The 23,872-nt window shown below is 39.0% G+C and overlaps 1 protein-coding gene across 2 annotated transcripts in view; it reads right to left on the bottom strand.

Annotated features, from left to right (window-relative positions):
• PEX5L (peroxisomal biogenesis factor 5 like) overlaps positions 1 to 22,985 on the bottom strand; it is a gene marked incomplete at both ends in the record, with an annotated part of 101,174 nt that extends 78,189 nt beyond the window's left edge. For both annotated transcript variants that reach the window (XM_082766849.1, XM_082766850.1), the window contains one exon: positions 22,965 to 22,985. In XM_082766849.1, coding sequence (XP_082622975.1) covers positions 22,965 to 22,985 — 21 coding nt within the window. The remainder of the gene's footprint in view (positions 1 to 22,964) is intronic.
• Positions 22,986 to 23,872: the final 887 nt, after the last annotated feature.

Here is a 23,872-nt window from a genome sequence, read left to right as displayed (position 1 = left end):
GGAGAAACAGAGTTAGAGGTTTCCCTTACAGCTTTCTCAAGCTAATGTCTCTTCCCAACTTTCATTTTGTTTTTCTCTGTCTCTTTGCTCACTACTGCCAGCCAGCAAAGCACGCTGAAGCTCAATAAGATGAAGTAGCTAGGTCACACTGCAGAAAATGCTGATGTGAGCTGTTTCTTAACGGGTTGAGCTGTTTTCCCACACATCCCTGTGGTGGATGTACTGAAACAATAGACTTTTTTTTCTAAGTATACACATACATGTTCTTCTTGGGCTTATGTCATGCTGTGTGTGTACAGAAGAGGTTTTAATGGTGCAAGATTTGGTATGTCCTGTCCTATGCCTCAAAAATATTATCTCGCTATTATACAATAGTTAACCATCTTCACTATTTCAAGATGTAGACAGTATCCAAGAAAAATCTCGAATGAAGCAGTCTGAAACTTCACTGCACATCAAAATGCCATTGTCTTAAAATGCAATACTAAAAGCATAATATAACTGCAGTAGGACAGTGATGGACAAAATATGTCATGCTAGGCAGCGTGGTCCCACACCACCCCGGTCATTTATGGCTTTGTATTGATCCCGTTTTCATATGAGTGCAGTAAGTGAAGTGGTTAAAGTTGTCGCTATTGAAAGACTCCTAAAAAGAAACAGCAAAGAAAGAAGAGTGATTGAGGCAGGTAATTTCTGCTTTTTGTGTAGGTTTGGAAGGCAGAGAGTGGAGCTGAGAAGTTAATTCTCACACAAAAGGCTTCAGGACGGGTCAGAAAAGCATTGTGTATGATGCCATAAAAAGGGAGAGGAGAAAAGGTGACAAATTTCATTTGCAGCTGTGTGGAATCTCATTTTAACTTTCATTACCAACATGAAAAAAATATCTGTGCTTTGTATAAAGGAAGGGGGTAGTCCCTTTTTTCCCCTGCATACATTTTGAGAAAGATAGAATCTTTTCTGGCAATTAGGGTGAGCTAAACTAAGGCAGTATTTATTCCAGTACATTTCCATGTTTCTTTTTTGTTGTTGTTGTTGTTTTAATCCAAATATCTAGAAGTGCCTGACAGGCATCAGTAAGCTTAGCCACATGATAGATCTCTGTAAAGTAGGCTGGGTACTGCCCCTATAAACTATTCTTATAAGGAGAGAAACCGAGTCATGGAGAACCTCAGAAAAGGGGACTGTGTTCATAGGCACGGAGAACTATGTGTGTAGTGATAGCCCCCAGAGTGCTGGTGCTTTTCAAGTTCCTTGGAATCCCCATAAAAGATCTTTGGTATGTGCGGGGCTGACAATGTACCAATAAAAGTGTAAAATGTTTATTGCTGATTTGCCAACTTCGTGGTGCTAATGGGATGATTTCTAGCACAGCACTTTTGTTCATATTCAGGGTTGAAGGGTTACTAAGGAAACATTCAAGTCCATACAAAGAGAGCAAGAATTTTTGGAATTCATTTTGAGATGGTATTCTGGTGTTTACTGTTAGCTTTGCGTTAATGTCTTGTTTAATTTTATTTTTATGGCTATGTATATAAATATATATATAAAATAAAACTTTGCTTTGCCAAAATGCACTTCAAATTTTAGCCTTAGTGATTAGCTCTAATGAAGATGTAGCTATTGATTTTCTGGGGACAAGAGTGCTCTTATTACGTAGAAGTTACAGTTCTAACAATTTTTAGAATATCACTAAATATTTTCTCGTTATAAGTCTGATAGGAGGTCAGAGTGGAAATGGTTTTGCATTCTCTTTCTGTGACCTTCCAATGGTTCTGTCTATCCCTGCATTTTTTTGCCTGAGGAAACAGCTATACAAATTTTCTACACAGAAAAGTCCAATTCTTTATTTTGTGTATACACAAGTGATTGATAACTCACACGGAATCTGATTGTGGTTGATTTGTATGGTTTATTCTCAAATCTACCTTTTCAGAGTGGTAGTCACATAGGTTAAAAAACATTTTTTTCAAGAAAATGTAGCTATAGAGCTGAATATCTTCAAAGTATGCTGTTTGTAAAAGGCCCCTCATAATCTTACATAAATAGCTTTATTTCCCACAAGGCTCCCATTATCCTCTGTAGTTATTGGGCCATAAACACTAACTTTACAGGAAAAAAAAAATTAAATACATTTTCCATTTTAGATAAAGTGAGAAATTGTCCAGGAGGTTCAAACTTCAGACTGCTGTAATGATAAAACAAATAAAGCTTTGTTTTAAGAAATTACAGGACAGCACAGCCTCTGTAGCACGGGCTGCAGCAGTCGTGGCCTCGCCCACTCATCATGGGCTCCGATGTCAGATCGATGCTGACCACCAGAAAGTTCCCACAAGTACTGGCACAGTTTACTGTGAAATGTTTTTGAAAATAGTTGTCTTTCTTTTGGCATCTGCCCACGGTATTTTTTTTTTAGTGTTTAGGGAATAAAATATAAAGACTCCACAATTTCAAGCCAGGAGATAATAGATTCTGTCTCATGGTTAGATGTTTGAGCCAGCTCCCTGGAGCCATCAGAAGTCTGTTGGTTTGCTGTATGGTCACTGCTCGGTCTTAGGCACTGAATTAACCTCAGCTCTCAGTCACTCCTCATGCAGAAAGCACTTTAAATTCTGATTTTTGTGGGAGGTGAGGGACTGAAGGGGGATTCAATGCGGTTTAAAGTGTGTGTGCCATTGCTCAGTAAAATGATCTTTTTCCGAAATATGGCTGCAGCTTGTTAACTGGTGCACACACATATGAAGTCAGCGTTAATTGAGTTATATTGGGTAGCGTGGCAGAATCCAGCAAGTCTGACATACGGGGGAATCGCAAGTACCTCAGATGCTATCTGTGCTATTAATGTACCGCATTCAGTTACTGTGAGAACTCTTCAATATAACTTGATCTGTTGGATTGTCAAAATGTTATTTAAATAATACTGATGTATGGTATTCAGGAAATGGGCCTTAGTTAAGCAAGAGTCTTAGCACGCCGTAGTTATTAATAAAGCTTTACGTGAGTCTTATCTTTCAGGAACTATTTCTGATAGTTTTAAATACAATTTAACCCTTAGTTGTAATAAAGTAAGCTTAAGAAAAGAGATGTCGTTCCCCATGAATTCCCAACTAACAGCTGGCCCTGCTCTCTACATGGCACCACTGCCAGAGACCTGCTGGCTGTGATCTGCAGTTGGAGTCACCAGCTCTCAGTGACTGCAGTGCAGGACAAAGACTCGAGCATGGATCCAGCTGTGAGCACTGGGCCACATTTTGGTAGCACAGGGGTGGCTGCTGTGGGAGTGCTGCTGTGGCTGACAGGGCTGCCTCGTCCCACTTTGCCCTGCTGTTTGTTGGTCTGAGGATTCACTACTGATGCTCCCAGCTGAAGAGGACTAAGTGGGTTTGTACAAACACAGCGTGGTAGCATGATATGTCTTGATTAAGGCTTATTTGAATAGCTTTGTTTTGAGTAAATACAGCTGCAAGGGAAAGGTACAGGCACATAATATTGTTGGTGAATTATTAAGTATCAACTTTTTGCTGCTGGATAAATTAAATACTTAGGAGAGAAAAAATAATTGGTCAAAATGTTAGGAATTCAAGGTAAGGAGCTGTCTTAGTGAAGTAAATCTGACAGCATCCAGGATCCAGGTAGAGATTCTCATTGCACTACCTTGGGTCTGCTGAGACTGTTCTAAATAAACTAAGTAGGCTTTGCTTTGTAAACAAGTTGATTTAGCTACTTAGTCCCTATAGAGGGATTTGTTGCCTTCTACTTGTCATGAGGAAATAGCAACAACATTCCTTCAATCTTAATCCAGCAGTAAATATATATATGGTAGATGTATTGTGGTTTGAGTTAATAATGAATAGTTTCTGTAATTAAAAAAAAAAAAAAAGTAAGATGTCATCAATTCCAAAATATATAGCTGCTGTAATTTAGTGTCTCCTGACTGAGTAGTTCAGGTAAATGTTCAAACACTTAGTAAAGTATTTTGCAGATAAGGTCACTGCATTTCTAACCTCCTTGTACACAATACATTTCCAAATCAGTGCACTCTATTTTGGTATCAGTTACACGGCAATTACTACCATACACCTAAAAAGATTGGGAGAAATGAATTAATATAATTAATACCTTCATGGAATGAACAGGACAGAAATGCGTCCAGTGAAAATAATTGAAAAGCATGGAATAGACTTAATGTTGTAACTGCTGGCAGTATTGCTTTGGTTATCAGAAAAAATAAGTTACAGGGAAATAAGAGATTGTTAGTCAAATCAACATAGTTGCTCTTCTAACTTGTGTTTTTTGTAATATTGATTTACCAGAATCAATGCAATGCCTACTTCCAGCTTTACTCTGGTCTTGACTCCTCACATACTCTCTGTAAGAGGATTGTCTCCAACTGTAGTCTGTTTAATGTCTTCAAATATTGATCATTCTTACCAAAATCAGAACATATGTGAACCTATTTCTTTTACTGATAAGTTCAGATACCTTTGTCTTTTTTTATCCTTTAATAATTCTGTGTGAATACAAACTCTTTTTTTTTTTTTTTTTTTTTTCCCCAACTGGACTGGTGAATAACTTTGTTTCCTTTCTGTGTATAAGGAAAAGAGGAGTTCTTTGTTTGTAGTCTTGTCTAGATTATTCTTAGTAGTAAGTGATTTCAGATTTCAGGTTTAGAGACTGTCACTCCCTATTTTGTTAACTGGACTGTAAAAAGTTCTCTTACTGAACTTCCAAGAACATTCTAAAATAGATGTATGATTAAACTGCCTAAGAGTAGGTACACTATTTTGCTTACCATAATATACAAGAAAACACACTCCTGACATATATACACAAATAAATTTTAAGTTTGCTCTACAAAGCAGCCTTCCTTTTTTTTGACCCAGCCTTTTTATGATAGTTTATCGTAATTTTCTTCCCCAAGACTAGAGGTGAAGTCCCGGTCCCTCCAAAGGCAATGGAAACTTTTACACTGTAAGATGATTTTGTGCCATATATAGCAAGAGCACGCTGCTGCCTGGAGGGTTCTTCCTCCAGCTCCTCCAACTGCCACTTTTGTCCATTGTAAGTGAACTGAAATGCTGTGTTGGCAATGAGAAGACAGAGACTTTTAACTCATTCTTTCATGTCCATCTTTACACTGCTCCTGACTGAGTTAGGTGTGCTATCCATGCTGATTACAATTTAATCCATGCAAAGTACAATTTAAAACATTTTCATTATAATTCATCTTTTCTGAGAATACTAAAAACAAACAAACAAAAAACAAACAAACTAAAGCCTTCTTTATTCTTGTAAAATAAGTTCTAATGTATTCTGTATGTGTATGAAAGAACTGTTATAACATGTTGCTAATACTCCCTAGGAATACTTTGAAGAATTAGTAATGGAATAACTTGAGCAATTTCCCGTCACTTTAGTCTTTAATGTTAAGCTAGATGCTTTTCCAGAATATATGTTCTCAATTCAAACTATGATCTCTCAGATTGAGTAAGTGTGTGAAGTTTATCAGCCTGTCTTGTGTTACAGTTCATAGGAGATGACAATAAATGGATCCTTCTAGCCTTAAAATCTGCCCATGGATTAGAACCCATTTTCTTGTAATTTCAATTGTCAAAAACATTTGTTAGTTTTACCTCTAATTGTGCACCTTGGTGTATATTTTTATATATAACTTATATCTTAATTCCAGCTCATGAATCTTGTCATTGGTTCAGTCTTGTCATTTAATGGGAGCTTCTACCTACTTTTGTTTGTAATTACTAGGGTAATATTTGTCTTTTGGAGAAAGCTTAAACTAGTTAAAATTTCTGGATGATCAACTTCATTTTTCATGTTACTATGACATTGAGTTTCTAGAGTAACTATTCCTCATTTCCCTTACAGCTGTTGTTAAATTGGATCGCAATTTAATCTGGGGGTCTTTTGTGTTTTGTAGTCTCTCCTTTGGGATGAACCATGTAGAAATTCATCAGACCAAATACCTTGCTTGCAGCAATGCAATAACTTTCAATAAAAAGGAAAATATTGAAGTAACTTTACTAAGTGACTAAAATTGTTCAAATGAGTTATAAATGATATCTAAATTAAATTTAAGAAGAGACCGTCTGGACCTACTGAGAAAGAGCATGTTAAGAAAAGCTCTACCCCTCCGTTAATCAGAAAACAATAGTTCTTTTTCTCCTCTACCTGTGAAATGATTAACTTAGAAAGAAATGCTTTCCATGTGGATGAATGGTGTGAAAAAGAAAAATAATAAGCAACGTTTTTTTTGGGTAACAAGCAGAAGTTTCAAGTGAAAGAAATACATTTCCTCTAGAGAATAAACCGCAAGAAGTAAACAGGAAGCGGTGGCTGAGGGCTGCTTTATGGCACCCTTACTCCAAGGAAAATCTTACTCCATTAGTAGCACCATTAAAGCCAGCAGTATTACTCTTAGAAAAATGTCATATTTCATTCTTATTAGTTGTCACAATCTGACCCTACAGGAATAAAGTTTATAAGACAGCAGTGAAATGTTTCGCTATGGCTGCCCCTCCACACATTCATAATGTATCTGAAATTTATTTTTAAAATATTTGTGTCTATTCTTGGATGTAAGATTTCATACTGAATCTACACAACATCATGCATCCTGTGTTTTGCATAGTTTTGTTTCTACCACTCCCCAGCTATGAGCGTCTGTGTGTACGATTTCTTTACGTAGATCCACGCGGTGACGTGGCCAAAAGGTTAATACATTGCAGGGAGGGAGGGAAGGGCTCCCAAAGGTTACGAGCCTCCCCAGGGGCTTCATAGCAGCCATGATACCTATATTCCTTTTAGATGGCAATATTTGGCAGTAGACTTGCATGCTTAAATTAGTAGACATGCAATTTACATCTCCCTAGTTTGCTCTTAAAGACACACTGTTCTGAAGGAATCTATCTCTCGGTGATGTACTGGAAGATTAGGATTTCGCTCCAGGATTTCCAGCCTCTGAGTGTCTGGAAATGCCCTGCTTTTCTCAAAGGTGGGAAATCTGTCCAATTTCTCTCCCTTGTATCTTTTATGCAGCTGACCATTTGCATTTAGTCTCTTTATCGCAAAATACAAAACCCTTTTAACATTTCCCCCCCAAAACTTACCTTGCAATATTTTGGTAGCATGTTATTAGCTTGCACTGGCCTTTCTTCCCTGGAGCCTGGCATCAGAGTCCAGATGAGGTCATTGATCTAAAAAAGTGTAGTGGTCTCATGCTAGCCTCTGTTATGGATGTCTGCGAATTCGCATCGCAGAAACAATACCTTGCTCTGTCCAGTCCAGTGTGCTCTGCAGCCTCTGCTCGAGAGAAAGGCTCAGGGCTTCGACAGCGGTATTGCTAATGGTCAGGACTGTACGGCTTGAGCAGTGCTGTGTCAGTATCAGGAAGCTTTTACCGTGCCTGGGTTCCTGTCAGTGCTACTAATTCAATCACTTACATATGCAATAAATTCACATGAAAAATTAACAAATACCTAGCCAGCAGCAGTGCCCTCTGTTCTTTCTTTCTTACTAAATAAAATAAAATAAAAACAATAAAACTATGCAGCTTTCTCTTAAAATGATTGGGCTTAATGGTTTCTGGATGTTTTCAGCATGTTTTGTATTTCAGCATTTGGTGAAAATGAAATTTTTCTTTTATTGCTAAATAGCTTCTCAATATTGATCCATGGTATATGCTGTTTAGCTGCTATTTCTAATACCTTGCATCAGGTTCTCTTCTAATTACATCTGCCATCCCTTGAACTAAAAGGGTCTCGGGGAGTATAGCTCAGCAACTGGCACTGATCCGTTCCATTCATCTTAAGATCTCTATCTGATTTTATTCTATTTTTCATTTCTAAGATTCACTGCAGACAATTTTTGGCATGATCGTTAAGGTAATAGCTCTAAAAGCAGCGTGCTGTATGGGGGAAATAGGGCTCCCTCCTCCTCCTAAAAAAGAATTCTAAGCAAGGGAACTGAGATCCAACTATCTTTCCTTTTACGCTTTCTTTGAGAGGTTGATGATCTTCCTTTTGAGAGCTGGTCAGGGATTTGACAAGCAGGAGCCTACAGCTCACACAGTTTAAATAAAAAAAAGCGTAATCTAAACTGGGAACATTTTATAAGCAATGTTGGCTTACTCCTGAAGACTGAATCAGTGGCTAGCATGCCCCTGTGCAGCAAACCGAGCAGTGCAAATCAAGGCTGGGCTCATGGTGTTATCCTGCTTATAGGAATTATTTTATTATCTTTTCTTCTATATCTTTTAATACATCTAGAGGACAGAAGTGTTTTTATTCCTGTCTTAGTGATGGAGAACAGAGGCACAAAGACTGTAAGTGCCTCATCCAAGCTCGTAAAGAAAATCTGTGGCAATGGCAAAGCAAGAACTTAACCAGTCCCTCTGGAGCAGTGCTGTAACCACGGGAGGTTACTGCTTTATGCCCATGGATCCAGAAAGTTACAGGACAGAACTTGCATTAAAACTAAAACCAAAACAAAACACAATGCACTTGGAGTTGGTCCCAATGTTAATGGTTTGTAACCAACAAGATCCAGAGCAACTCCAGTGAAGGACTCAAGACCTGGCATGTGCGGACTTGGGAGAACTTCAGCTTTGCTGGGAAAGCCAACTTGAACTGCTGTAAGGGTCCTACCTGGTGCCTTTCCCCCAGACTGAGCTGTCAGGCAGGGCAGGCCCTGTGTGTGGTTCCCACACCCAGCTGATTATGCAAAGTCTTGAAACTTCTCTGTTTTTTCCCCAAATCAGAGTCAAGGGTTGCCTTTTTAAAATCCAATCAGTAAATGACAGTTTCACAAAAGACTGCTTAACAGAGGTGGAGTGCTTTTCTCATGTAGCCTATTGGGGGAAAATGACCTAAAAGTAATGGAACCTGCCTCTTTCATAGAGTAGATCATATTTAAAACCCTTCAGATTTTAAAATAGGTATTTTAATCCTTCATCTATTTATGCAGAAAGTACATAATGTACCACTTACCGATGGAGTGTAAACAAGTATAAATCCCCAAAGTGGAATTTAGCCTACTTAGGTATGTTATTTCTCAGCATTCACAAAATGAAGATATCCTTTTTAAAACTACTTTGAGACAAAACAATTTTTCCTACTGTGAAAGATTCTAAATAAAATCCTGATTGCACTGGAGTAAATGGTATCATTTTCATTGATTTTACTGGAATCGGGATTTCAGTGGACAGGGCAGAATAGCATCTTTTTAAAGAAATCTGGTAGTATTAGTGCATGGTGCCGTGATCCTGTACCAGTAATAAGAAAGTGATGGAAGACAGAAGTCTGTGACAAATTTTCTGGTTTGAAATTATGCTTCTCAAATTTCAGAAATTATTTTATTGCCCATAAACACAAATTCTAATGTCCCAAACTGAAACTGGAGCGAAACAAATGGTAACCAGATATCTTACATGGCTATTTTTCCTATTATTTAGTGGGAATCTGTAAGTATAAGCAGATTTTATTCTGTGTATGCCTATAATATATTTATTTTGTCTTTTATGGAATGGATTTTATTATCTGAGGAAAAAAAAAAAAGACAAGTGTAGATGAACTCTTAAGGAGTGATCCTATTGCCTGTCAAGAAGTCCTACTACATATATTAAAACAAAAACAAAAACAAACAAAAAAAAACAAAACAAACAAACAAAAAAAAAACAAAACAAACAAAAAAAAAACAAAACAAAAAAAAAACATGAAAAAATACAAAAGCATAATTGTCTCTGAATAGCAAATTTATCAGAGTATTCTGCAAGGTATTAGCAGGTCTTTGATAGGTACGTCTGTAATTCTGTAATTCTTGGTTGAAGTGAGAACGGTCCAGCCATCATCTCACTGGCTTCAAAAAAAAAAAACCATCTGTCTGCTATATCACAGTGAAAAAGCAGCCGTGCTAACTCTCCACCTGTAGCTGAGGGTACGTGTTTCTTTTGCACTCCCTGCTGACCACTGTCCAAAGATTATGCAGGCAAAGCGATGCTTTCCTATCTGCTGAAATCCTAACTAGCATTTTAATTTTTAGAAACGATGATGTAGCAAGCAAGACTGGACATCAGAGAACACCTGTTGGCAGCGATATATCAAAAGGCATTCAACTCAGATGAGATGGCTAGTTGGAAAACAATTTATTGTTTAGACATGTATTAGTGTAAGCCACCTGATTTCCTTCTGAACAGAACTTTGCAAAAGTCAGTAGAAAAACGGACTATTCCCATATTTACAGATCTTCAGCTAATGGTAATTGTTCACTGGGCACACCATGGGCATGCGTTTCAGCCATGTGATAAACTTTGTGTATTTAGTCTTTCTGGTCTGCGTCTGGTTGGCCACTTCAATAGCAACACTTCTGTTCCCTAATTCTGCAAATGATGCTTACATGGGACTGGAGTTGAGCTAGTTTGTGTGCAAGGAGGAATAGTTGTCATTGTAATAGTAAATAGTTTCATTAGTACCGTCACATAAAGTTTGCATGTTTGTAGCTTAACAAATACACACAATATACATGCAGCAATCAGCATGTACAGTTGTTTCTGTGGTGATTAATGAGGCTGAGTCAATAGCTTGGAAATTTTATCTGAAACTTTATTTCTGATATTTGTCTGTGACTATCTGAGAAAAAGGGCAGTGAAATTTTGTTACTCTTTGACAACTATAAAATTGTTTTTCCACCAACGCATATGAGGTTTACTTATCTAGTTTATCAGCACCGGGTCCAGTGTTATAACAAATACTACTAAAAATAATTTGGAAATAAGAGTTCATTTAACGTTCACTGGCAGGAAAAAGTAGTTAACTCATGAAATAACCATCCTATTTCTTTGCTGAGTAAATTTAGCAATATGCTTTTGCATTTCTATTGCATATCTAGCCATTATCCAGTAATCTCACATATTTGGAAACTTTTTGCTGGCATGACTCCTGGAATTCATAAATGTGAGAAGCAGAGTGATGCTCAGTAAGCTGCAGCACAGCAACTGCTAGCAACCAAGAGCTGCAAGGCTGTTCTCAAGTTGTGATGGAGAGCGTTCACGGACATCCATCTGCCAGATAGATGGAGGGATGCAAATCACAGCCACTGTGATCTGAAGGGTGACAGGAACCCCCACAATGAGATTCTGAAGTAATTTTATGAATCTGAATTAACCTAGAAATGTGGTTGTTTTTTTTTGTTTTGTTTTGTTTTTTGTTTTTTTTTTTTTGTTTTTTCTTTTTACTCAATTTATCAGAAGGGACAAGAAACTGACTTTAAAACATGGTTTTATGATCAGTTCAAAGAGAATAGCTCAAAGTGAGCTCAGTAGACTTTCCTGAGAATGACTGCAAAGCCAAGTACTCTGTTCTCTTCTTTAAGGGCGTTATGCTCTAAACAGTGACCATCACATTTGGTTTTGGAGCTCAGGAAAGAAAAGGAAGCCAGAAATACCTCTACTGATCCTGATGGATTATAGTTATATCCTCATGCATACACACTTTGGCTGTTATTAAAATAGATTTAAACTTACTGTTACACCATGTTAACACAGCTGGTGATTTCAAACCCTCAGTGCCTGCTTGCTGGAACATGAATATAAAATGTGGAAAAGCTTCAGTGTTTCTAGTACAAACCATTGAGTTTAGCTGTATGGGGGAAGGAAACACACTTCCTCTGATTATTAAGATTTGACACACAGCAAAACTATCAGTTCAGCTAAGTGGGAGACTCAGTCGGGAAACTAGGAGAGAGTGTTCCAAGCGTAGAGCTCAGGTCTGTGACATTTTGGAGTAGGGCAATAGGAGAAGTGAGACTAATTTGTCAGCTCCTGTGTTGTTCTGTCAGTAGGAGGTTACAGGATCAGTGAAAACAATCAAGTCCTCCTCATCCACAATGGGAAGACTTTTGGCTTCTTGCAGTTGAAGATTTTGGTTTTTCTCTGCATGAGTCAAGGTCCATTTCTGCTGAGGTTGGAGAAATTTCAGAAGACAAGGAGGATATTGTTAGGTTATAGAGTTTGTCTTCTGCTGTCATAGGCAGCATGTCATAAAAAGTCTTTCAGAAATTGATTGTTTCATCTTTAAAGTAATTAGTATTTTTTTTGCCTCCTCTATTCCAGTTGGAAGGCTATTGGAAATCTTGATTGGTCTAATGATCAGAAACTTTCTAATTTCTAACCTGAATTTATTCACAGACGGTTAATATCGATTTGTTCGTGTGCCAGTTTTGTCCTTAGCTAATTTAGGTTCTCCGTATCTGGTGTTTATCTTCCTGATGCATTTACATGCTGTGATTATGCTCCTGCTGAGCCATCATTTCACTCAACAAAATAAGCCAAAATCTTTTGGTCTCTTCTCGTAAGACTTTCCCTTCTTCTTGATCATCCATCCTTCTTTGGACCTGTTTCCTTCTTGGCCAGAGCTTTACAAGACACTCAGCTGAAAATTTGCTAGTGACATTGTAAACTGGCATTGACATTTTTCTGACTCTTCTGGAAAAAAAAAACAACTCTTTTAAAACTAAAACTTCACTCGTGTTTTTATGGGTATATTAATGGCTTATGGCCATCTTGTATATGCAAGTCTATCTTAATAATTTCTAAATTATATTTTACAGCTTAGGGTAGATTTTTATTTTTATTTTATTTTTGTTACTGATGATTAGCTGCATATTGTGCTGTTAAATATCTTCGTATTTGTATTGTTTCCACTTGAAGTTCACATAGTTCCCTCTGTGTAGTGACCTAATATTCACCGGTACTGATGATGATTCCCAATACTGATGTTTCATCAGTAGGTTTATGGATGAAAACATCAGACATCACTTCTAGAACTCATCCATAAAGACCTTCATCAATAAACTTTCTTTGAGAAACTGTCCTTCCTTTAATGCTGTATTTTTCTGGTTCTTGTGAACAAGTTTCCTGCCCTCTCTGTGATTTTGCTATTATTCCTCACTTCCTCCATCTTCACTAATAATGTCTTTTGAGGCACTATAGCAAATGCTTACCAAAGACCATAGAAATCAGTCAGTTACATTTCCTTTGCTCAAAAAGCCCGTTATGACAACAAAATGTTACGTCGGTTTGGCATTATCTTCTGTTGGTAAATTCAAATAGCATCTTTTCCATTTTTCTGTGTATGTTTGTTTAATCTTCTTCTCCCTTAAAGTCTATACCTAAAACCTTGCAGATTACGGACAGCCATTTGGGTATCTGGGCCGTTAGTTGCCTGATTCTGTGATTCCGTGATTATTATTTTTATTACCCTATTTTAAATCTTGACACATTTTCTATTGCCCTGTCATATGGCACCATATCTGGATTCATAACTACACTGTTAAATATTTGCTACCAAGTGTTCGGTTCCATATACCAGTTCCATCAGCAGTTTGGGTCAGAGTTTATATTGTGTACTTCTGCTTGAGCTCTTGCTTCACATGCTGTTAATAACTGCAGGAACCATACCCTCATAATCTTTTTGGTGTTGGGCCATTAATTAGGTTATATGGATGCCAGTTTTGAGTACTGTTTGTTTGTTGGTGTTGCTGTTCTTAATCATATAACTGAAAAACTTTCTACAGTTGTTTTTAATAAAGTTTCAATGAGGTCTAACTAAGCTTTACTTTAGGCAGCTTGTACTTCTTATTTTTATCTTGGAGGAGCACTTTCTCTCCGTTCCTTGTGTGTTCTATACTTATTCTTAACATTTTAAATATTGATTTTTTTTCCCCATGCTTTCTTGGGATCCAGGTTCATAATACAAGTAACACCTTAGACTTGCTGTATTTTCTGAGCAGCGTGTCTTTTATTTTGAGTGCTGTAGGGAGGACTGTTCTTTCACTATTTCTCTGTAGTATCCAGCTATTTTTCTAATGATTCGGACTCCTTGGTTGTGGTAGTTGCAGAGGGTCAGGCGAGTTTATGCATCCCTTTTCATTTTATAGTTCCCACCACACTGTGTACGTTACCTGGATTAAGTACAGTGATAATATTAGCAATGTTTTCAACTGTTCAGAACAATAATGGCACTTCCTAATTTCCATTCTTTTGCCTTTTTTTCTGTTGTGAATCATAATTTTCCTGCTTTATTTTCTTTACCAATACTCTAACCAAACCTAATGCCATTCTTACTTTGACAAGGTTGTTTTGGCTTGTTTCTTTTTAAAGTTATTAGTGCTGGTCACTATTCCTTGTATTTCTTTCTCAAAGTCTTCTTAAAATCATCCTGGTTCTTGGAAGGAGTGTTGGGTAGCAGATAGAAAAAGATAAAATACCTCATCTACATCTGAACCCTTTAACTGGAAAATTATCTTCCCTGCAAAACCTCAGTGAATGACAGCAGAAATAACTTGTCATTTTGATGAGATACATGTTGAGCTACGCTTTACTATTTCATTAATCATATGTATGACAATAGTGTCCAACACCTCAGTGAAGACCGAGACCATCCTCCTACCTTTCATAAATAATAATAATCTGTTCTTTTGTGTAAAATAACAAGTGCTGGCTTTTTTTCAGAACTTCTTATTAGGGAATCCTCCCCTGGATTTTACAGAGCTCTGGCAGATTATCGTCACATTAAAATGTGATGTTTTCTATCAATTTTAACTAACACAAATACTCAAAACACTTATATTTATTATAACTTTGCTTATTCCTGTACTTAGGTTAGGAAACTTGACCTTAGTGAATTCAGTGAACCTAATTACTTCAGTAAATTCAGCGTTACTACTTGAGAAACAGCTCTCTTACAGTCCAGGGAAGGCTTAAACAGGCAAACATTACCTCTCAATTGACTTTAAAAGAACAGCAAGAGTTCCTTTATCTCAAAACAAGTACCAGTTAGAAAATGTTGGATTAGAAATTGCAATTAGTAACAGCTTTTCTGTCCCTGTACAGGACATGCTATAATCTCTAGTTGATGCTGTAACTTTGGGACCTGACTGGTGACATTAGGAAGACAGGGATTAATGTGAAAAGGGCTTGGGAGCCAATTATTTTCTTATTTACATCAGTATAATTTCCTCTTACTTTTACTTATGTAAATAAAGATACAGGGGGCTCAAATGTTGGTCACACCATGCACTTTACTTCTTCAGCTCGATAATAACGTGAGTGGTAAGGGAAATTTTAAAATTTTCTTTCTGCTTTTATAAACTAGCCTATAAAGCCAAATTATCAATCTAAGGTAAAAATACAAGGAAATAATGTGACTGATCCTAAAATAAATGCACGCCAAAAAACATTCTCAAGCTGTTGTTTCTAAATGGCAGTGGCTGAGTGTATCTGAATTTCTTTTATGTCTCTTATAACAGAAGACAAAGTCTTAATGTAATCAAGAAAGATTGTTTGTCTGAATTCAGTGCACAGTGCTTTCTTTATCACATATGCTTTTGTTATTACACTGACAGATTCTAAACGCATTGCTATTATTTTGTATGCTGATTGAAAAATGCTGTCCAAACACATTTGTATTCATGTAACTTGTATAATATTCAATATCCTTATTAAGACAAGAGCACTTTTAAGGGATTGATATGAAATTACGGTGGCAACAGGCAAAAAAAATTGAGAAAGCCTTTGAACCTGCGTAGGGAGGAGAAAATGAGCAAATTGGATGAAATGAGAGAAGAAAAATACTGGCATATCTATCTGACTGCCTTGATAGGCTGTGGAGAGGCAGAAGAAGGAAACCCAGGGCTTACACCAATTATGCCAGCCTGAGTGAAGTCTAATCAAAACTGTCTGGGAGGAAGTGCGGTAGTACCAAGACATGATGACTAACTGTGCCACCCTTGGAAAAAGTCAAATTCAGGGGCTAAGTTTAAACTTTGGTTTGTGTTCTCTGTTGATGGAGCTAGATGATCTGATGAGACATGCTTTTTTTTCCCATTCAGTACAATATGTTTCAAATCTTAATGTTTTAGACTTTAACTTAATTAACTTATTCACAAATAAACCATTGGAAGTGAAACACGTGTACCAATGACTCAGAACTTCAAAAGCCTGAGAAGAAAGGAACAGAATATTACACTGCTCATAATAATTGTAGGCTGGTAGAAGAATTTGCTGAATATAGACTTTGTGATCCTTAGGTGTTTTATTAGTAATGTTATTGGGCAATGATGAAAATGCATAACTATAGAGAGTCATCTCCTCCTTGACGTGTTATGACACCTGATTTGGAAGGTGGATGTTTTTGTGATATTGACTATTTCTGAAACAGACTGTGCAAATTTACCTTCTGCAATACAAACAACTAGTTGATACTTCTTGTTCTGGGTATGTAAGAAAAACAAGCCTTTCTCATTCATTCTAAGTAATATTCTGATGTTTTTACCATTTTCATTTCTAACTATTGCAGAAGAGGTAGCTAATTAAATTGGATGGTTTTAAACAGACCTGTTTTAGACATCAAAACCCTTTTTTAAACTTTCTGCAGTTTCAGCTTGTTTAAAAACAGGATTATTATTAATATTTTTTTTAATAAATTACGAACTATTTTCTGATTGTGAATGTTTATGAGTCTGTATTTCCTAAAGAAAACTCTATATTTCTGTATAGCTTATTTATCCTATGCTTTCATGCACCTTGTCCTGTTTGGGTATTTCATACTGATCTAGTTTGTGACCTTTCTTTCCAACTTTTCAGCCTCCTTCCTTTGCATAGCAGTTTCATCTACACGCTTGACTAAGACTTGGTATGCCTTTTCATTCTTTTTCCTCTCTCTGCTCTATTAAGAGTGGGCCCCGTTAAATTAATTAGTTTTCAAACATGTGTAAGCTTATGCTTTCAAACAAGTATGAGGCTAAGTAATCAAAATAGACTCTTGCTAAAATAGTGTATGCAAAGCAAATATATTTATCCACACACATGCTAACGCAGACCTTGGACAGGCTGACTCTCAGTTGCATAACAGCAGTCAGTGTTGATTTATGGAGTGTTGATACCAACGTACATCAGAACAATATCTGTGCATATAAAGTTAAAACTGCATTAATGGACTGGGGTTTAAGTTATAAAAGCTTAAAGCTTTATCCTAAAAAATTAGCATGTGAATAATTTTGCCCGAACTGTTCCAGAAGAATCATTGTAAGTCTTCACACAGCTGAAGTGTTTAGCAATTGATTATCAGACCTTGCCTTTGGTAGTTGAAAAGGTGCATTTTAGGATGTTTGAAATCAGTACTAAAAAAAAAAGTAACCACTATTCAAGTTTAACGTACTAACCTATGCTAAGTAGTCAGAGTGGACAGCATACATGTAGGTGAGGCAAAATGGATGCATGGAAAGGTGACTGAGCTTGCCAAATCTATATGATGAAACTAGAGGTAAAAGCTGGGGTTCTGGATGTCTAGTTTAAAAACCTAGCCTCTGCATTGTGCTATCATAAATTATGGCAGCAGTGGTAATTTAAAAAAATACATCATGATTTCTTAAGTAAACAATGCCTCTTTTGTGAAGGTTATATATTGGAAATAGACTAACATTTACATAAATAAACAGAACCCGAGAGAACAGCATGGAGCTGTGACAGGGGAGGCTCAGGCTGGGTGTTAGGATAAGATTCTTCACCAAGAGGGTGGTCAGGCACTGGGACAGGCTCCCTGGGGCAGTGGTCACGGCACTGAGTCTGCCAGAGTTCAAGAATTGTTTGGACAACACTCTCAGATAAAGGGTCTGATTTTGTGGTGGTCCTGTGTGGAGCCAGGAGTTGGACTCGATGAACCTTGTGGGTGCCTCCCAACTTGGGATATTTTATGATTCTAAGTGACATTGCTTGGGACTGTTGGTTTTCCTCATTTTGAATGGATTTAATTCCAGAACAGAGTGCTGTCTCCCTGTTTAGGTAAAAAGAATTCCTCATAATTTACGTGAGCAAAAATGCATTGGGTGCCAAGAGTTCCTGAGCCTTTTGCAAGATTTTCTGCAAGATTCTTGTATGACTGCCTTCATGGAGCGCTTATCTGTACCGGCATTGCGCACAATTTGAATAGTTTCAGCATGTCTCTTAGCCAAAAACAGTTTATCACCTTTCTTTTTTTGAACAAACTCCATTCAATGAAAACTAGCTCATTATTTTTAGCTTGTTTCATTTATAAGCAGTTCATAATCTGCTCTTCAAAACTCGAAAAGCTGCTAGTGAATAATTGAACAATATCAAAACAAAATGGAAAACATACCACCATAAACACTGCCCTGGCATTGTGAGTACTTTTAGAAATGGCTTGTAATAATGAAAAATTATCTGTTTATCATAATGGAATTTCAGTAAGGCTGGGAGTTATGATTCATCAACATCACGGGGGGTCAGTTTGCATTCCAGCAATGTGTCCAGATTTTTAGAATTTTGTAGTTTAAAGTTATTAAGTTTCTGTTGATCTTAACAGCTGAACAAAGATTCAATTTAGCATTGAATTCAATTTTATGTTGCCTATATTTTTTATGGGCTGCTTTATTCATGTACAAAATGCATAGCTGAGCGATTCCATTTTTGTAATCATAATTGATGAATAGCTTGGGTTTTATTTATTTTCAGTAGCAGTGTAACCAACACTACTAGAGTATTTTTATTAGGTTACTAAATAAGCAAAGATGGGACTTACATCAGCAGATAATCCTGCGACAATTCTGCTTCACTACTCCCAGTCAAGCCTTAAGTGTTGGGAAATCAGTGCAAAAATATTTTTTATAACTTCTAAAATATTTAGCAACACTTTTCAGGCCCAGTAAAACATGTAAAGCCCTTGAGGTTTGATCTTGCAAGAATTTCCATGTGTACATAGCTATGCTTTCTGTAGACTCACTGCAGCCGTATATATTTGGGCTTGAAGATCTTACTGAAATGTGGATTGATATGGATCATGTCATCTAAATGTGAAATGCCAATGGTAGAATGTTAAATATCAGGACAGCACACAACACAACACTTAAGGGCATGAAGTTGATTGGCTGTTCAATTAAAAGTTTAGGAGCAGCTATCTGATTTGGAACTTGGCCAAGGCATCATGACTAATAAGCCAGTTTGTGTGACAAAGTGCCAAAGGAACTCGTGTAGCCATGTGTGGTCAAAATTTCTCCTTTGTGTAAATTAAGCCGTTTCCAAACATAACACTGCCACACATAAAATCTCATGCCAACATTTGGCAAAGCACCTCTTCTGTTCAAGCATTTGTGTTGGAGAAAGCTGGCTATATACAGCATCACGGCAGAGTTTTGAAAGCATTTATTCTGAATGCCCTCGGAAGCTGAATGCTGCTGCCCGTTCTGTGATTGTCATTTACCCTCTGCCCATTTACAGAACTGTCATGAAAATCAAGGGGAGGGACCGATACCAGGTCCATGATATACTGTGAAAACTTTAAAATGGCTTATTGTTGGTTGTTAAAATGATAGACGTTTTAGAACAGTAACTGTGGGATGAACTCAGCTCATGTTCTGCTTCCATCTGGCCTGCTACTGTTTCCTTGAGGACGATGGGAAACAGCACACGCTGTCCTGAGAGAGAAACACCTCTCCTTCACGTGGACAGAATAGCGTTGAGACTCTTTGCCATACCTGTGTAATCCCAAAACAGACACAGAGCCCCTAGAACTGCCTGGGACCTGACGTGTGCCCTGGGTGTGCTCCTGCAGCCCTCAGGCCTGGTGCTGGCAGCGCTTGCTGCTCTAAGTAGGGCTGCTGACATAACTGAAGGTTGTGCTCAGAGGTGAGCAGCCAGCACCACTCATCTCAAGTTTTCTTTCTCATGTAATAGCTCCGCCGTAAAGGCTCAGGCTTCAGACATGTAAACCGAACAGGTTGGTAAATAGTACGGCGAAACCGAACGCTTATGATTGCTGTGATAGTGAAATAGCTCTGAAAGAGCTCCTGTGGTGCTGTGCTGCTCTGCATCCTGTTCCTGTCTGTGGTGCTGGCTCTGGGGAAAGCCACTTTGTTTTCCTCCTAGTAGTTTATGTGAAGGCATGCAGCACACAAGTATACCTGGCAATATAAAGGCTGTGGCTGAACCTGCAACATGCCTTCCTTTTACGTTTTATTCTGTCTTTGGGATTTTTGCTTAGGACCTCTCCAGTATTTTTGTGTTGTGAAGTTTTGTTTATAAAGCAGTAAAATCTAAACCTAGGTGTTTGGAATAAACCAAGACATTTTCTGGGATTCAGGAAAAAAAAAAAAAAAAAAAAAAAAAAAAAAAGTACTGTAAGCTAAAAATTTATAAGAAATACACATATTATGGTCTGATGCAGTAAAGAACTTTAAGTGCCTTCACTTCAGGTGACTCCAGTGGTGCATAAATACAAAGTGTATTTCATGCACTCTGCAGAATTCATTGAGCTTCAAAATTCCCCCACTGAAGCTCATAATGCCTGATGCCTATTTGAGATAGGTAAATTCTCTGTTTGCGTAATTATGTTCATGACATTGTTAGAGTTGCTAATGTTCTCACCTTTCAGAAGATTTTGAAGAATTAGCTGAGCTACAGCAGGTTATTAATAAAACATTGGCTTTGTAAACATCTTTAAAAGTAATTAGATTGAGGAATCATTTCTGCAGATTTTACTTTTACTTCTGAAAACAGAGCATTGGCAATACGGGAAACCATGACTGGCATTCTAAACCAGATCCCCCATTTGATCCCTCTAAGTTCAGAAGAACTTCTGCCTTAAAAACGGTAGGATTAGGCATTACATGTTGGCAGATTTTTCATTTGGATGCATAAATTAGATGCCTGGGTGCCCAGTTAGGGTCCGCCTCAAGACACCAATTTCACTTGAAAGCAGCGAAAGCTGCGAGTGCTCGGGGTCTTTGAAAACAGAGTCCAGGTAGTGACTCAGGTGCCTAGCTTAATCCACGCAGGTTTGAATAGTTTTATAGTTTACCTTATTTTAGATCGGCCGGTAATTTCAAATACTTTTCCCTTAAGTTAGTACAAAGAAGTCTTACAAAAAGTCCTGGGAGATGTTAAGAACAGACCTGTAATGCTTAGGATGTGCCTGTGCTTTTGTTAGCGTGTGGTTTGACGCTGTATGCGTGTGGTAGCTTCAGTAGTTTGTGTTCTAACGTGGCTTAATAAATGTTACCATGCATAATTTCATTGCGATATAATTAGCTCTTTATTGTCTTTGACTCACTTAAAGACTCTAATTAAGGATATAGTAAACATGAGAACCTTTCCTAATGCTTTAGGCTTCATTTAGGTGCCTGAAGACTGTTAATGCTTCCTGTCAGGGCAGAAATACATTAACAAGTTTGGCTGATGCACTCAGGTGGGTTTTCATTTTTAGCAGGCGAGAGTACTGAATACAAATAGTATTTAAATTCAGCAAACTTTTAAAGTGAATTTGGATAGCATTTAATTACATTTGAGCTAGATAAACAAACGTATTTTGAAAGAAAAAAAAAATAAAGGACATCGGTCATAATACATTTGTATGTTTTAACCTGTTTTTCTATTGCAAATTGGATTTCAGCCTTTTAATGACTCAGAAAATTTACAATGTTGCCAGCACCCTCAATATTCCATTACATTGCCTTTTAAAAAGTGGTGTGTGCTTGTTGAAACCTTGCGATGTATTAGCCATAGCAAAGAACTTCTGCTTTCTTAAGGGTATAAATACACATTTGCCAATATCCAATTAATTAACATCAGTTACAGGACTGTTTTCTTTACCATAAAACACTGCATCCTTTAATCTTATCATAAATAGTAGCATGTAATAGTAGTATCTCCTTCCACTGATTCCATTTCTTGTTAAAACCTGTTTGCTCTCTCTGACAAGCAATATTATGACACAGTATTTATCATTGTTGAGATCAGATAACACAAACATGAAAGAGTAACTGGTATCATTCAGCTCTGGAAAGCAGAGACTGCTGAATCAGAGTCCTCACTTAACTCACGTATTTTGTACACAATCCTGTGTTTGGCATTGATTTCAGTTTAATTTCCCTGATGACCATTCAGCAGATTTTTAAATGCTCTGCAGAATCTCACCAAAGAGAAGTGGTCAGCTCACACTTGCTAGAACTGCAGTTTCCCTGTAAACAGCCTTAGTACTAACACACGCCACATGCCGGACTGGTGCCACTGTACGTGATAAAAGCATCTGATCACTCCTGGCAATGAGCACAAAGCCAGAGTGGGTCCCAAAGCAAAGAAACGCATTTGGGAGATCCGTGTAAACCTTTACTCCACTTTGGCATTCCCTCCTTCAAAATAGATTTGGCTTTCCAAGGAAGAGCCACGTGAAGGAGAGCAGGAGTCAAGGTTAAAGCCATCACGTCCAAGGCATGGGTATGTTTTTGTCAGGGAAAGGCATTTTCTGCTGTGGTGATGTGGTTCAGTAGGATCAGGAGGCAAGATTTCTACCTGAAACATTGAAGTCACTTGGACATGTGCTTGAAATTCATTCTACAAAGTCATTCCAGGGCTTAGCAAAATCAATTCTCATCCCATGTTGGGAGGGCAGAATAGAAATCCATCACCTTAAAGCACAACACATTGTGCAAATCAACGGCTTCAGTGTGACATGAAATCTTTGCAGATTTTGCAAAGCAAGTGCTATGTCTTTTCCCTTATTGTTTGTCCTTCACTTGACATACAGGAAGAGATGCATCAAGAAGATGGCAAGAGACATGTGTCACTTAAAGCATGCCATAACACTGTTTGCCCTGGAATGCTCCCTTGAATCTGTTTGAACAAACAGGCACAATAAACGGATAAATACCCACCAAACTTCACCTAGTTACAAAGTTGACAGAGCCCCTTTCCGTCCTCCCCCTTGCACAGAGCTAGCCCCTCCAGCCCCGGCTTGGAGTGCCCCGCTGGTGCTGCACCCCTTCACTTGTTGCACGGTGCCCAGGTGCCATCTCCCCTGCTCAGCCCGCGGAAACTTCCCGGGAGCCCGTTTCGGGGGAGCCCGTTCCGAGGGCTGCTGCTCTCCAGCCTGCTTGCAGCCTCTTACCTGCATGTGTCCCTGGTACATTCTGCTTCAGGTGCCCCTCAGGCCGACAGCTCGGGTGTCCGCTGCGATGGGGGCACTTCCCCCGGGGCGCGCTCGGCTGAAAGAAGAAGGGGAAAAAAAAAAAAAAAAAAAAAAAAGAAAAAAGCCTAACCCTGGAAAGAGCTATTTTTGCCAAAGCTCCACTTTGTCCTGGAAGCTCCCTTCCCTCTTCTCCGTCACCCAGCGCTGCGGGCCGCCTCCTCCCCTCCTCTCTTCTCCTCTCCCTCCTGCCTCTCTGCCGGGCTCTCCCCGCTCCGCCGCCCTTTAACGCGGAGCCGCCCCGGAGCTGTCCCCGCGCCCGGTGCTGGGGGGAGGCGGCGCGGCCCGAGGCGGCGGCGGCTGCGGGGCCGCCGGGCGGGGAGCGCCGCGGGGCGGAGCGGGGCCGGGCCGGGAGGAGCCGAGCGGGGTCGGGTCGGGTCGGGAGGAGCCGGGAGGAGCCCAGCGGAGCCCAGCCTCGTCCCGCCGCCGCCGCCTCCCCCCCGGCCGCAGGGGGAGCGCCGCAAGTCGGGGCCGTGCGGAGCCCCCCCCCCCCCTCCGAGCATCGGGGCCGCCGGGAGGCTGGGGAAACGCGGCCCCGCCGGGGCCTGACGGCTTCCGCTGCAGCAATTAAAGAAATAAAATAAAAGAGCGTGGGGATGGTAAAAATGCAAATAAATAGGAGCGTGCTGGAGGCAGAGCACGGGGAAAGCCGGCGCACGGAGCCTCCCGAGTTTTGCTGCCTCGCCTGGCAGGAGGCTGCGCCCCGCTGCTGCGGCTGCAACCGGGCTAAAGGCTGCTGCCCGCCCGTGCCGCCGGGAAACTTCAGCAGCCCCGAGCCGGAGGGACGCAAGGGACGAATTTATGTTCCTATTAGCGCTGGAGGCTGCTGG

Source organism: Aythya marila (assembly GCF_965140915.1).
Source record: "Aythya marila genome assembly, chromosome: 9".
In the NCBI taxonomy this organism is placed as follows: domain Eukaryota; kingdom Metazoa; phylum Chordata; class Aves; order Anseriformes; family Anatidae; genus Aythya; species Aythya marila.
This window is presented reverse-complemented; position numbering and strand designations above follow the sequence as displayed.